The following is a 15,192-nucleotide window of genomic DNA, read 5'->3' on the forward strand; positions in this document are numbered from 1 at the left end:
TATATATATATATATATATGCTGTCAAAGTTAAAGCGTTAACTGATTCGTTAATCACAAAATATTTGCGTATTTATCATAAATTAACGCAGATTAATCACACTATTAATTTGGACCATAGATTATCCTTTAGCGTGACAGCGCTTTTCAAGAGAGGAAAGAGGAGAGTGCGCCCTCTATTGGCTAAAGGCAATACTCATGGATACAAGTTCACCAGGAACTCCTAAACCGCCTGTAAATCTGTTGGGTTTTTTCTACATATAACATTGTGGCGTCAGTGTTGTTTCTGTAGTAAACCAGTTAGCACGTTAGCTAAATTAGCATGACATGATGCATAAAGTAATTTCAAACAAGGTGGTTTTAACGCCACAAGTAACTTACATAACCACATATAACCTTGTGGCAAGTAATATAATAAACAGTGGTACCTCAGAGTTTGAACATAATTAGTTCCTGCGAAGTGTTCAAAGTCTGAATTGTTTAACCTCCGAATCATTTTTTCCCATAGGAATTAATGTAAATGCAATGAATCCGTTCCAATGCTCCAAAAACAGAAAATTCCTATTTTAATTTCTATTTATGTTTTTTTTTACATTTACACCCTGTACAGTATAAACAATAAAAAAAAAAACTTTCCCTTTTTGTTGTGGTGTGATGGCATCAGTGGATGATAAATGCTATGTTAATGCTAGCTTTAGTTCAGTGCTGAGTTTGTGTATTTTATATTTGGCATATTGACTACTAAGCGGTCCTTGCGTGCGTTGTTTGACGTCAGGCACGTTGTTGAACAGCTAAAGTGGTCCTCGTGCCAGTATTTACGGAAGTAGTCACGGTAGTTACAACGGCGCAATAATCTCCTTCCTAATTCCACTGTGGTTCGTAGCACTGTATGTTTTTCTTTGCTGCCACTGACACTGTTGTCTTTCTTTGGGCCCATGGCGAAGAAAATTGTCGTGGAAAAATCAAAATGCACTCGCGAGTATGAAGCACCTCTGGGGGCATTCTCGATCTGACTGGAAATGAGCAGTGCATCGCCTCAACTACTGCAATGTGAGCATTCGGCATTGTTCGGCTTCGCTCGGCTTCACTCGGTTACCCGTTTTCAAGGTACGTTCGGCTTAGCTTGCTTTGCTTGGGTGTTCAAACTCCGAGGCAATTTTTACTATTTTTCGGTTGAAGTCCGAATTGTACGAGTTCCGAGACGTTCAAACACCGAGGTATATCGGTGTATCCATGAGTATTGCCTTTAGCCAACAGAGGGCGCGCTCTCCTCTCTCCTCTCCTGAAAAGCTGAAAGGCTTTCTCACGCTCAAAGCCCCGCCCCCAACCCCGCCCCCATGTTAAAACGATGCCAATAAATTGAAACTGAAAAAAAGAGAAGTGAAACTGAAAACCTGTGACACTCGGAAAAAAAAGATAGTAAAAAAAATCTGCAGATTGGCATTGAAAAAGACATCATAATATGAAAAAAATATGGTTAAAGAAAATAGTGTTTTTTAATGTCTGTATTTTATTTTTCAATACAACTTTTTACAATGCCAATACTTGTTTCAATATCAATGCAGCTATTTCCACAATGACAATTTTTTTTCAATACCAAATCTTATTGTCACTGTTGTGGCTTCATACCCCCACACACACACACCACACCCTACTACACCCCCTTGCTTCTTGCCATGACCTGGATTGCTGACAATCTACACAGAGAGAGAGAAAAACAGTTTCATATTTTTTATTGATTATGTGATAGCAAGTTCAAAATGATTCTAAACTTTCGACATTATTCCCATAGTTATATTCTAAAAATTATTCTTGTAAAATTCCAACTTAATTTTCGGGAAAAAAAATCACATTTTTCTTCTAAAATTCAAACTATTTCTGAAAATATAATAACTTTATAGTAATATTGCAACTTTCTTCCCTCAATATAATGACTTTATCCTCATGTTTGTTTTGTTTTGTTGTGTCCTTATGGATGTCTTTGTAGGCATTGACTTCTTTACCATGTCATTTTAAAATACTTCTTGCCACTGATGAGCCATTTTTTGATGATAATAAATAATCCGTATTGCTTAGTCTAATCCTTTTGTACCCAAGATGAGCTGTTGTGCATTTATGACCTGAAATTTGTATTGTATCTTTCACACCACTAACAATATAAAGTAACTTTATCTCCTTGGGTCGAGTCGTGCGTGTGCAATTACTGAACAGGCCTGTTGTGAGATAAGGCAACCTGTTATGTGTGCACTCGGAATGATCTTTTGTACACTTCCCGTGTGTGTGCGTGCGACGTTTGTGTGTGTGTGTGTGTGTGTGTGTGTGTGTGTGTGTGTGTGTGTGTGTGTGCGTGTGCGTGTGCGTGTGCGTGTGCGTGTGCGTGTGCGTGTGCGTGTGCGTGTGCGTGTGTGTGTGTGTGTGCGTGTGTGAGAGAGAGAGACAATAAATTGTTCACATTTTAACTAATGCTCAGTGTGCACATGTTGAAAGTGGAGTTTGATCTCCTGATGCGTGAATCAAACTTCCTTGCGCTCATTCTCTCGTACTCGGCTAATTGCTGGACATGCTTTGTTGTCTGTGGCAACCTACAGAGAGGTGAGTTTTTTGGGGGTAATTGACCGTATAAGACAAACTTTTACCTCAGGTAAGCTGTTGATGTTTCTGTTTTGTAAATGATGCCGTTGTGGCTGTTTTTCTTGTTTGTGGCAAATACACAATGCTTGCAAGTTAATACTGTAGCCCAGGCATGGACTAACACACACACAAAAATAAAATTAAATCATCACTGGCCCGCTGGTTCAGTTTGCTGGCTATATCGCAAATGGATTAATGGGCTGCTCTCTCTTTAAAATGGAGGAAAATATTATAATTAAATAGCACTGCGTCAGCCCAAAAAGACGCTGGCCCACCGGGTATCTGCTCTATGCCAGATGGCTAGTCCAGCTCTGCCCAAACTCAGAGATGGGCAACTGCCCCCTTAATGAAAAAGAAAAAAAGAAACGGGTACAAACCTTTTTTCATGGAAAAAATATATATTCGAAGTTTATCAGTGGTTTTTGGGAGTTTACGAAAAGTCTTTGCTCTGGAAGGAAACCTAGTATATCGGTTATTATGGGACTGCTGCGTAGCAAAGCAGTAGCAAAGCTACTGCTTGCGAAGCAAAGCAGGCACATATTACTATCCTAGGAAAATCGGGTTTATTATTTCTGATAAATTTTATTGTATTATCTTCCACAGATTTTTCCGCAAAAATGCGACCCGTACCGTAGATCGCACCGGCACGAATGAGGTATCAAACGATGCGGCTCGATCTGACTCGCTGCAGCATTACTTTTCTTGGAATTCCAAGTTACCATGGCGACGCAATTCCCCAAAAAGTCCCAAAAAAAAGTCCCATTGGAATGAATGGGAAACCGAAAATAATCAAATCAAATCAAGCACCTTTTTCCAAGACACGCTGCGCGCGCATACGTTACCCGGCCGATATTAATTTTAGCTTATTTTGTCGCAATTTTTCTTATCTTTAGCTCAGCGTCGAAATTTTTTTGGAGGAATGAAAGCTCTTCCCCCTGTGCGGGTTCAAAGAGAGTGAGCGAAAGGGAGAAAATGTGCCTTTTAACATTGGTGTGTATTGCGTCTGCTTGAGTGGGAGCAATTAGCCCCAGAGTGAAGAGAGTCAAAAATCTATTACCAAAAGTTTCACTTCAACTCGTCACCATGGCCACAATCTTTGCTCACTAGACATCAAATTCGCACATTTTGTTGTCACAAGGGTCTTCTTTCAGACAAACCCACTTTTAGTTTAGTACCTCTTTTTTTCACTTTAAGCGAGGAGAAGTCGGACTTTCTTGCCTAACTTTTTCATGTTAATTTGGTCGGCTTTTTCTCTTCTTCTTTTTTTTTAGTCTAACATTTTCAACCTGCTCTAATTTGGTCATTTTTCATCCGTTTAAAAAAAAATGAGAACATGCTCGCGTTCCCCAAACCCTTGCCGTTCTAACGAGCCATTTCTGGAATCTGCATCTTCAACCGTTAGGTCATGAGAGGCTTTTGTTCGAGGTAAGCGTTTCTCATACATTTCAGTTGAATGTGTGTGCGTGATGTCTCCAACATACTTTTAGTTGATTATGGTTAACTTCCACATTTCTTGACCGATTCCAATCGTTTGAATTTTAAACTGTTCAGCTCATTTAAATTTTTTTAAATACATTTTGTAAAAAAAAAAAGCACAACATTATTATTATTTTTTTATTTTTATTAAATGGACTGCTATTTAAATAGTGCTTTTTATTACAAGTGCTACTACTAAAAGTCCTACTACTACTACTATTGCTAAAAGTACTACATGCGTCTTTCCACCTTGCAAGAGTCAGCAGTCCCATTCAAAATGTATTTTTATTATTCCAATCGTTTGTTGTTGAAGACTGGATCTTTTTTTTTTGGGGGGGGGGGGGGTAGTATTATGAAAAATGAAATGATGAACAGTATATTTGTTAAAAAAAAAAAAAGACATGCAAATATTTTGTCCATATTTAAAATATGTGATCCAATGTGGCCCCCAGTAGCTGTGATGAAAAATGATGGTCCCCTTCCTCATTTACGTTGCCAATCCCTGCACCAACCACTTTAATTAACAGCAATTCAGTCAAAATAAACAAGTTTATTGACTCTGTATTTATCAAATGTATAAATGTGAATGCTTCTTACATGTACCTGCTTCTAGTATAATATTACTACGAGTGGTTTGTTCTAACAAGTCTTTCTTCAATAAATGATGGAAGTACATAACATTTTAACCACAATTGTTAATATAATGATTCTTTCCAGATGACCTTGGATCTTGAGGGAACCCAACAAGGGAGCACCATGTCTACGACAGCGTCTCCAGGCGGAGGAAATGCTGCCTTTGTAGCTCTGGACATTGTGGTACTGGTGCTCTACTTTATCTTGGTTATGGCTGTAGGCTTTTGGGTAAGTCAAAGATGTGCAGCTTATCAGGAAATATGTCATCTAATGAGCTGCAAGATAAAAGATACTGCTTTAAATGATTTAAGTGGCACAGGTCTGTGCTGTTATATGCTGGATTGGTGTAGTATTGATTATTTCTATACTTGCAATGTGATAGTGGCAGTATTAAGAGCATGCTGAATTTGGATATGTCCCCATTGAAGGCCATGGCCCAGCTCTGCTAATACTGAATGACTTTTGAAAAATATTTTGGTTGTATAGTAGTTTATAAAGGTGAGGAGCTACACTATCATACCTAAAATCAATCAATAAATAACTAGAGCTGCAAGCAGCCTTGGGCCACTTTGGGGTACTTGCACGGCGGGGTACCCCAGAGGAAAATTTTATTGCTTAAAGCTTGCTCGTCTATGTCTCGTGAGACAAATTTGAGAATCTCACCACAGTCTCATTTTACTATCTCTTTTGTCTCAAATGTTTCTCATTTGTCTCTCCTAAAATTCACTTGGAGAAGTAAGGCAGACATTGCAATTATAAGGGGAAACAAATGTGAGACTTTCTGGAGATACCCAAGGAGAAAATGAGCAATACTGAGATACTATTACGATCTTAGAAAAAAAATGTTATTGCTCAAAGCTTATATTTGAAATCAACATCAAAGGCAAATGTATTAAATTCATTGCCAACGGGGAAAAAAATGAAGGACATTTTTCCTTGAATTATTGTTTCAGTTAGTTGTTTTTTTTTTTTAATTATTTTTGTTATTTTATTTTGTTAATAAAAATGTTTTTTCAATTACTTAACTAAAACAACATAGGTAAGGAGGCAGACATATAGTCATTTGGCTTTATAATTCTATAGATAATGACTTTGAATGAAATGAAATTCCCTTTTGGGATGAATAAAGTGTTCTGGATCCAACTTAATCATAATATTCTTTATTAAATTCAACAAAGCACTGAACAAAAATAACTTGAAAAAGTCACATTTTATATACAATTATTGTAACTAAAATGATCATTTTACAAACAACAACAATGAACAGTTCATAAAAAAATGAGAATGTACCTCTCTGAACACTTTAACTACATGAGGGTGAATGGACAAAAGTTGCATTTTGGGCTAATTATGCGTTTAACTACAAAGTGAAACAGATACTGTATCTGCCTCCTAACATTAATAAGTCAATTAATAAGTCTATTTTACAGCAATTTTTTATTTTTTATTTTTTTTACATGACAACAAATGTTAATGAAGGCTTTCTTAATCTTACTTATTTCAACTGGTGTTCATCCTTCCATAATGCTACAGCGCATGATGCAAGCTGTAAAAATAAAAGAAAGCACAAATTACAAATTGCATAGTAGCTCTTGAATTCCTCATATCACAAAATTCACATTGTAATATGATATCTCTGTGATTCACACCAATTCAGTTACATTTTGAGGAAATTTCAACAAGCAAAACATTAGTGTAAATGAAGCAATGTGATACATTGGGTTCTGTTGAGAAGCAATGCCAAATTTAGGCAGGATGAGAGTCGCAGAGATTTAGGCAAAAAAGTGTTCATAAATGACTCTTTTACAAATTGTATTTGTCCTTGTAAATGGTAAATCGACACCTTCTTAAAATAATTACCTATGTCATTTTTTTCAGGAAACAAACAATTTTACCATTTGCATCATAAGGAGATTTAGGAAAAAAAAAAAAAACAATTAGCAAAAAAATGACTTAGGCAATTATTTTAAGAGGGCGATCATGGTACTTCATTTACATTGTGCTTTTCCACCTTACAAGGCCCTCAAAGCGCTTAACATTCGACTACTTATTCACCTACTGATGATGCAGCATCAGGAGCAATTGGGGGTTCAGTATCTTGCTCAATGATACCTCGACGTGGTCACAATGGCATGGGATCGAACCCACAACCTCTGGGTTGCGAGACGACCACTGTACTACTCAGCCACGCCAGCCCGTAATGAACAATTCAGTCTGATCTTAGGCTAGGCAATATGGCTGAACGTGTATTTTTACTTAACAGTAATCTTTCACATCAACCTCATGATTTACAGAAAACACTTTACTTTAAAGTGTATCTTAATAATGCATTTCAAATAGACGCCTTCTTAAAAGAATCGCCTTAGTCATTTTTTTTCTCCAGATTTTTCAGGAAACAAAAAAGAACCATTTGTATATATATATATATATATACACATATATATATGGGGCGCTTCACATGCCTGCCAATTTTCATAGCCCTCGGTCAAACGTGCTGGGATTGGTTTATATTTTTCCACGCTAGGGGGTGCTATAGAGCCATGTTGTTATGGCAACTTCATACTATCAAATTTTCGCCTGGCCCGAGGAGTGTGCAAAGTTTGGTGAGTTTTGGTAAATGCTCCTCAGGCCCTAATAATAAAATGATTATGCTAGTCTGCCTGCTGTGGCCAAAGGGTGTATTTGCCAAGTAGCAATGTTTTTCGTCACCTAACATTTTGTACACATGCCACATTTTTGGTAATCCTCCCTATTGTTAGCTTTAAGCGGCAGATACTGTATGCGCATCATTCTACATGTTGCATTGTTTGTATTGGGGATGTTGTTTTCAGTTGCTTTTTTTCTAGGCATTTTACAGCTTCCCTTTTCCCTTCTTGTGTTCTGTCCTATGTCTACTAGGCCATGTGGAGGACGAAGCGTAGCACGGTGGACGGCTACTTCCTAGCAGGGAAGAGCATGACCTGGTGGCCGGTAAGTCCAAACACGTTAAGACAACATCCAGACCGACACTGAACACTTTGTTATTTATCAGTAAATAAGTCTTTAAGAGTCCCTCACACACAGCCAAGAAAGAACGGTTTCAACTAACTTGACACATTCGCTGACACCCACGTCACTCACCAGGCCAAACCCCGGCTCACACGCTCAAAGTCACAGATACTACAGTATAACATGAGGATAACGACCCCAAGTGATACTCAATTTTTAAACTATTCAATAGCTCGGATTGAAGGTCTAAGATCCATTCCCCTATGCAGGTGGGGGCCTCACTGTTTTCCAGTAACATCGGCAGTGGACACCTCATCGGGATGGCCGGATCCGGCGCCGCAGCCGGAATCGGGGCGATCGCCTACGAGTGGAATGTACGATGATACGCCAAGTCAGTTACCAGCGAGAAACACGCGAGTCTTCAAAGCGTCAGCGTGCTCAGGTGTTCCATGTTGCTCTTTGACAGGGAATATTCATGGTGCTTCTGCTCCCGTGGGTCTTCCTGCCCATTTATTTGGCCTCCGGGGTAAGATGACTGAACATCAATTTCAATGTTCATTTTCCAACACTTTCTCAGGCCACTTCCTTCCAGGTGACGACCATGCCGGAGTATTTACAGAGGCGCTATGGCGGGAGAAGAACGCACTTGTTCATAGCTGTCTTGTGCTTGTTTATTTACATCTTCACCAAGATATCGGTTTGATTTTTACCTTTACGACTTGATTTGGCACATCCGACTTTGTATGAATGAGTGTTTTTCGTGTGTGATGTCAGGTGGACATGTATGCAGGTGCATTGTTTATAAAGCTGGCTTTGCACTGGGACATCTACCTGGCTTTAGTGCTCCTGCTATCTATCACTGCTCTCTACACCATAGCAGGTGAGCCTCCGACCCTCGCCTTACTTGAGTATAGGGATGTAACGATAACGGCAATATCGTGATATCGCAATATTAAAACTGCCACAATATATCGTCGTCGTCATGTCACGATATTAAAAGCAGCACATCTGTTAAAAAAAAAGAATCTGGTTGATTTCCATTTTTGCAGTTCTAGCACCCTCTAGTGACAAGTTTTTTAATGCGCTTTTATTTTCACAAGGCATGTTTTGGCCCTTCTATGTTTAAAATCCACGCTAATGGTCATATGAAGGGAAACGTAATATGCATGTGAACCGAGTCAATATGTGGAGGAACTCAATGTGTGCGTGCATTAGCAAGTAAGTGCCTCAATATTAAGAGTTATGAAAGATTTTAAGTTGTTTATATGTATTGCTGTTATGTACAAAAGCACAATATTGTGTGTGTGTTTTTTTTTTTTTAGTATGATGAGGTCTTTTTTTCTTTTTAACAATATTGTGATAATTTTTTGTATCGCCAACATCCCCACAATATCGGGATAGTTATCATATCGTGACCTTCATATCATGATATCGGATCGTGATTTGGGGATATCGTTACATCCCTACTTGTGTAATCAAATAAAATTTTTGTTGACAATAGTAAACAATCACATCCATGTGAGGTACGTGTATTATTTTTGTCCATTTGGCGTCACCATTGTCACATTCTAGAGTAGTAGCTATGACTTTGAGTGGGTTTGGTTTTAAAAGGCTTAGTGAGGCGTCCGAAGTTTTTCTTAAAAAAGTGCATTTTTCAAATAGGATGTTTTTGCGCTTTGGACAGAGACACAGTATCTATTATAAAATTAATTCCATATTAAAGCTTTGTAGTGTCAATTGATTGTGATGTCTTGTTCCTCAGGTGGTTTGGCTGCAGTCATCTACACGGACGCCGCTCAAACGGTTATCATGCTGGGGGGAGCGCTTGTCCTCATGGGCTTTAGTAAGCAGAACCTCCGAGGATGACGCCAGCCATGTCGGGACATCTTTTTATGTTGGCTCACTTTATGCGCTCCTGTTAAGGTTTTGCAAAGGTAGGAGGCTGGAATGCTCTGATGGAGGGCTACCTCGACGCCATCCCGTCGGTTCGCGTGCCGAACACGACGTGCGGCATCCCCCGAGAGGACTCCTTCCACGTTTTCAGAGACCCCGTGGACTCTGACCTCCCGTGGCCTGGCATCATCATCGGCATGTCCATTCCTTCCATGTGGTACTGGTGCTCTGATCAGGTAAGTCTTGTTCGAATAACATATGCTGTCCCTCACGGAAACCTTTTTATTTCATCTTTTTAGTCTAATTGTTCCTTTTTTCTGGAATTAATTCCATCATTCAATTTCTATTATAAAAATATACACCACTGCAAAATGTATTACAATAAATGTAATGTGTATTACTGAGGTTCACTGTGGTTGTTAGAAGGTAGGGTCTGTACAGCAGCATGTGGCGTCCCTCAAGGATCACTTCTAGGACCCTTATTTGCTCTATAATTGCTCTATGGTGTGTAATATAAAAGATGAAACTCAAAGATTACTCAACTGAAAGATATTATCAAATATACACCGCTAAATATATTCACTAATGAACAAAATGTGCAACACTGAGTTCCACGGGGATTGTGATCACGTAAACATTTCAAACATAAGCCCTCCTTATCTAGTCCGCAATTGCTATTTGTGTCTCATAAAAATAAAAATAAACACTTATTGAAATGATGTTATCATCTTGTCCATATTTTAACATATATACCATCTAAAAAAGACACACACAAAAAATCATTAAATGAGTAAAATGTGCATCACTGAAGTCCACTGTGTTTGATCACATAATGGTCTGTGATAAATAGAACAACATGAGATGTGCCACAAGGATCACTTCTTGGGACTTTTATTCTTATTGATTTGTTTTTGGTGGTGTAAATTTCAACATTTCCTTGGGATGATTAATTTCCTAGTGTTTTGTTTTTTTAAATATATATAAATATATGCAATTAAAGAATAAATGTGCATCACTGAAGTCCGTGTGTGGTTGTGATTCAGGTGATTGTGCAACGCTCACTGGCTGCCAAAACGCTGACCCATGCGAAAGGCGGCTCCCTGCTGGCTGCTTACCTCAAGGTTGTGCCTTTCTTTACCATCATGTTGCCCGGCATGATCAGCAGGATACTTTACACAGGTGAACACATTTAAATTCTTCAAATTTTCCCTGTAAAGTGCTTACTGCCATACTGTTAGCGTTAGCTTACCGTGTAGCTCTCGACGCTGCAATATTGTACTTCACAGGCTGCCCTCAGTCTCCTCTTTAAAACATTCACTGCCATTCATTTGAACTATTTCTATTACTTTAACATTTTTCCACACTTTTGTTAACACAAGTATGAAAACCTAGAGTTTTTTTTATTGTACATTTAGAATCGATATCAAATTTGTGATTGATCGTGAATTAACTAGTGAAGTCATGCGATTAATTACGATTAAAAAAAAATTGGATCGCCTGACGCCCCTAATTTTTAATAATCTTTTTTTGTTAAATCGTGAGTTAACTAGTGAAGTCATGCGATTAATTACAATTAAAAAATTCAATCAACTGACACCCCTAATTTTTAATAATATTTTTAAATAATCTTTTCTTTTTCTTTTCTTTTTTTTTAAAGGAAAAGATTTAAAAAATAAAATAAAAGATTATAAAAAATTAGGGGCGTCAGGCGATTAAAATTTGTAATCGAAATTAATCGCATGACTTCACTAGTTAACTTACGATTAATCACAAATTTTATATCTGTTCTAAATGTTCAATAAAAAAAATTCTAGGTTTTCATAGTCTTGTTAACAAAAGTGGGAAAAAATGTTAAACTAATAGAAAAAGTTCAAGTGAATTTTTGACGTCTATAGCCGTCAATGGCAGTGAATGAGATAAAAGAATTTCAATGATTGCCAACTTAAATAAAGCATTTGTGTGCAGAATAAAAGTTGAGCGAACGTGTACAATGCAAAATTGTAGTTGGTTCTTCCTTAAAAATTACATAGAAATTTCTTATGGAGTTAATTTTTTTCATCCACTAACAACCAAATTAATATCAACCCTAAGTAAAGGCTGCAGATAGTGTAAATTTTTAATTAGATTTTTGATTATTCTTGTGATTATCCTATCAAGTAATTGGATAAAAAATAATTTTGCAGTTTTAGACAATGCCAACACAAAATCCAATTTTAAAAAAATTGCATGTGAGGTGTAGGTGTTTTTTTTTTGTCCACTTTTAGCACTAGGAGTTGCTATCCTGGTGAGTGACGTGGATGTCAGCGAATGAGTGTAGTTGATTGTTGTTGTGGGCTCTTATTACTTCTTTTGTTTTTATCAAAAAATATTTTGATTATTTTGATGATTTTTTCAATTAATTATTTCAATTCAAGACAATGCAAACCATTTTAACACCCATTGATGTCCTTTTAATGATGCATCCAGATGATGTAGCGTGTGCCGATCCAGAGTTGTGTAAGCAGATCTGCGACAACCCAGTGGGATGTACAGACACGGCCTATGTCCGACTGGTCATGGAGCTTCTCCCTGCAGGTGAGTTCTGCTCCAAACATTTCCCTTCATGCTTCTTTCCATCCTCCGTATGTTTTGCGTCTTTCAGGACTCCGAGGTCTGATGATGGCTGTGATGATTGCCGCGCTCGTCTCCTCTCTCACGTCCGTCTTTAACAGCGCCAGCACCATTTTCACCATGGACCTGTGGAAGACGTTTCGATCCGGGGCGTCCGAGTGGGAGCTGATGATTGTGGGCAGGTGCGTTTTACTATGGGCTCTCGCTGTAGCTAAGCAAAACAGCAGCACCAAAGACGTCATTGATGAACAAATGTTCTACACTGTAGGGCGTTTGTGCTCATACTGGTGGTGGCGTCCATTTTGTGGATTCCCGTCATTCAAGCCAGTCAAGGGGGGCAGCTGTTTATCTACATTCAGTCCATCAGCACCTACCTGCAGCCACCCGTGTCCATCATCTTCCTGCTGGGCTGCTTTTGGACCAGGACTAACGAGAAGGTAGAGAGCAATTACTAATTGAAAAGCAGTGGAAGGGCTGTGCATCCCTTGGATGGATGGATGAATAGCTGCTGGTGTCCCAGGGTGCATTCTGGGGCGTGGCCGTGGGTCTGACGGTGGGCTGCATCCGCATGCTGTTGGACTTCATCTACCCGGCCCCGCTGTGCTTCGAGCAGGACGACAGGCCCGCCGTGGTCAAATCGGTCCATTACCTCTACTTCTCCATGCTGCTGTCCTTCATCACGCTCATCGTGGTCGTGGTGGTCAGCCTGGCCACCGAGAAGCCCAAAGCGGAGCAGGTGAGGACCACAGTGTTCACTCATAGACCCTGACAACATGTGTAGAAATAGATAGAAAAAGTCTACACACCCCTTTTCAAAATGCTTTTTTTTTTTTTTTTTTTGCCCAAGGTAAATCATTTCAAAACTTTTTCACCATTATTGTGACCTATAGACTGTACAACTCGACCCCCCCCCCCCCCCCCAAAAAAAGAAAAAACTGAAACGTGGTTGCATAAGTATTACACCCTGTGATAATTGGGCTGTGTTCACAATGAGCAAAAAAAATAAAAAAGTTTAGATGTGCTAGTAGGCTTTCCAGACATGTCCACATTCTTTCTGTTTGTTTTTCTATAAGTGAAGTAGTTGGCTTGTGGTGGATTTAATTTTTATTTTTATTTTTTTTTTTAGATTGATCGTCTGACTTGGTTCACAAGATTTGCCCCCGTGGAGGTCAAAGAGCATACTTTAGAGAAGGTTATGGGTCATGAGATGGCTGAAATTGAGTCTACAGGAAAGGAAGGAAACAACATTACAAGAAAAGGTAGTTTTTCTATCTGTTTAACGTTGTTGCATCCACCGCTTACTTGCGATTTCCTCCACTTTCCAGATTTCTCAAGCTCGGGGTCCGACGTGACACGTCAGTCCAGGCTGGTGTCTGCTCTCTACTGGCTGTGTGGGATAGGGCGACGCGACAAGGAGGCGGAGAAAATTCCCATGACGCCCACGGTCCCCGATCTCAGTCAACTGAGAGAAGATCCACATCTGAAACAGGTGGTCAACGCCAACCTCATCATTTGCCTCTCGGTGGCCGTGTTCATCATCGGTTACTGGGCTTGAGAGGTTGTCATTCGTCTCATTGGACCTTCAAAGTTGTGGCACTCCATGACTACTTAATTGCCGAAAATTTAGAGGTGGCAAAAATACTTGAGTACAAGTGCAGTATGAAAACAACACTCGGGTAAAACTAGGAGTACTGATTTTACTTCTAAAGACGAAAAAAAGGACTGAAATGTACACATAAATTACACAAAAGTAGTAAAAAATGACTTGCACTTACCTGCCTTAAGCACAGCAAAATCAAGAGCTAGATGGCATTGGCTCAGGCGTTTCTGCTCAAAACAATTTCTTAAAGCTTTGCTAACATTTTGAACTGAGTACAAAAAAAGCTCAATTAAATAGTAACTACTTACACTTTACATGTATGCACTTTTTTAGACGTAGAAAAAAAATGAACAGAAGCTGGTGGTTTTTAGGCTGGCACAAGACAAATCTCACTAAAGATCAACCTAACAGCCGACAGCATCAAACAAGCGTCTTAAATGAGGTCATGGAAGGGAATATCTAGTTTCTCCATATCTGTTGCATTGTTGACCCCAAGATATCAAAATCTCAACCGCGGTCAACGTCTTTCTATTTACATATTTTTGAGGTTGTGTCGTCATCTGCTTAGGCTGAAAAAATAAAATAAGTCTATTTTGATGTGGGTTTAGGGTAAGAGGTAATATATATTCAAATTAAGGCAGTAAAATTCAAAGGTTATCAGAAAAATCTAGTACCGATACTTGGAAAAAAAAAATCGACATAAGTAGAGCAGTAAGCATTTGTACTGTTACTTTGTATCAACGAGCAAAATGTAAATATCATTTGCTGTGTCGCCCCATGACTACTGGTGCGTCTTATGGAGAACATTATGGTTTATGTTAAGCTCCAGTATAGCCTTATGAAAAGGTTTGCATGTGGACATTTTGCCTTGTAAATATCATCAGCTTAAAGTGATATAATTGCACTTTGCTCAACTTTATTAGTACTAATCTATTATTGTGAATGTGTATTGTAATCGTTTGGTGCAAAATGATTTATTATTTTTATGGAATTTTGTTAACTTGCCATCTGTCTACTCATCCACAAATGTTTGCTGTCAGATATCTTATTAAAATATGATCCATTACAAATTGTCTAGTAATTTGTTACGTTTAACTTTTTTCCCTTCAATGAATCCACATCACAATACAGCAAAAATAATTAAGTTAAATTAAATAAATAAGAGATCAACCAGGCGATCTCTTATAGTCTGCTGCCACCTGCTGGCCGTTTTTTGTAATAGCTAACATTGCTTTAAGCCACCTTTTCAGGTCTGAAGCTGCATCAAAGCCTTCTGTATGCACTAGCATAAAAAAACAAAAAGCGTAGAAATAAGTTATTGGGACCATGGCACTATTTAAAATAGAACGAATTTATACAATC

General features: G+C 38.5%; 1 protein-coding gene across 2 annotated transcripts; it reads left to right on the plus strand.

Annotated features, from left to right (window-relative positions):
• Positions 1 to 6: 6 nt before the first annotated feature.
• Positions 7 to 14,894, plus strand: slc5a11 (solute carrier family 5 member 11). 2 transcript variants are annotated; one of them, XM_077557165.1, is made up of 16 exons: positions 7 to 2,591; positions 4,824 to 4,967; positions 7,638 to 7,709; positions 7,997 to 8,101; positions 8,194 to 8,253; positions 8,320 to 8,424; positions 8,502 to 8,607; positions 9,490 to 9,570; positions 9,651 to 9,856; positions 10,664 to 10,799; positions 12,087 to 12,194; positions 12,262 to 12,412; positions 12,499 to 12,667; positions 12,751 to 12,966; positions 13,357 to 13,489; positions 13,556 to 14,894. In XM_077557165.1, exons 2-16 carry the CDS (start codon positions 4,824 to 4,826, stop codon positions 13,783 to 13,785), a joined length of 2,022 nt encoding a protein of 673 aa, XP_077413291.1. In that variant the 5' UTR covers positions 7 to 2,591; the 3' UTR covers positions 13,786 to 14,894. The 2 variants fall into 2 exon arrangements, with proteins under 2 accessions (XP_077413291.1, XP_077413292.1); XM_077557166.1 differs by lacking the exons at positions 7 to 2,591; positions 4,824 to 4,967; positions 7,638 to 7,709 and having other exon boundaries at positions 8,014 to 8,118.
• The last annotated feature ends 298 nt before the right edge of the window (positions 14,895 to 15,192 follow it).

The sequence above is a fragment of the Vanacampus margaritifer genome, chromosome 2 (genome assembly GCF_051991255.1).
Source record: "Vanacampus margaritifer isolate UIUO_Vmar chromosome 2, RoL_Vmar_1.0, whole genome shotgun sequence".
Classification (NCBI taxonomy): domain Eukaryota; kingdom Metazoa; phylum Chordata; class Actinopteri; order Syngnathiformes; family Syngnathidae; genus Vanacampus; species Vanacampus margaritifer.

What these genes read in the sequence shown, in the direction of transcription:
- slc5a11 (XM_077557165.1), top strand. Translation starts at nt 4,824, where the DNA reads ATGACCTTGGATCTTGAGGGAACCCAACAAGGGAGCACCATGTCTACG. An exon ending in TTATGGCTGTAGGCTTTTGG is followed by an intron (nt 4,968 to 7,637) that starts GTAAGTCAAAGA and finishes TATGTCTACTAG; the next exon opens with GCCATGTGGAGGACGAAGCG. An exon ending in CAGCAGGATACTTTACACAG is followed by an intron (nt 10,800 to 12,086) that starts GTGAACACATTT and finishes TGATGCATCCAG; the next exon opens with ATGATGTAGCGTGTGCCGAT.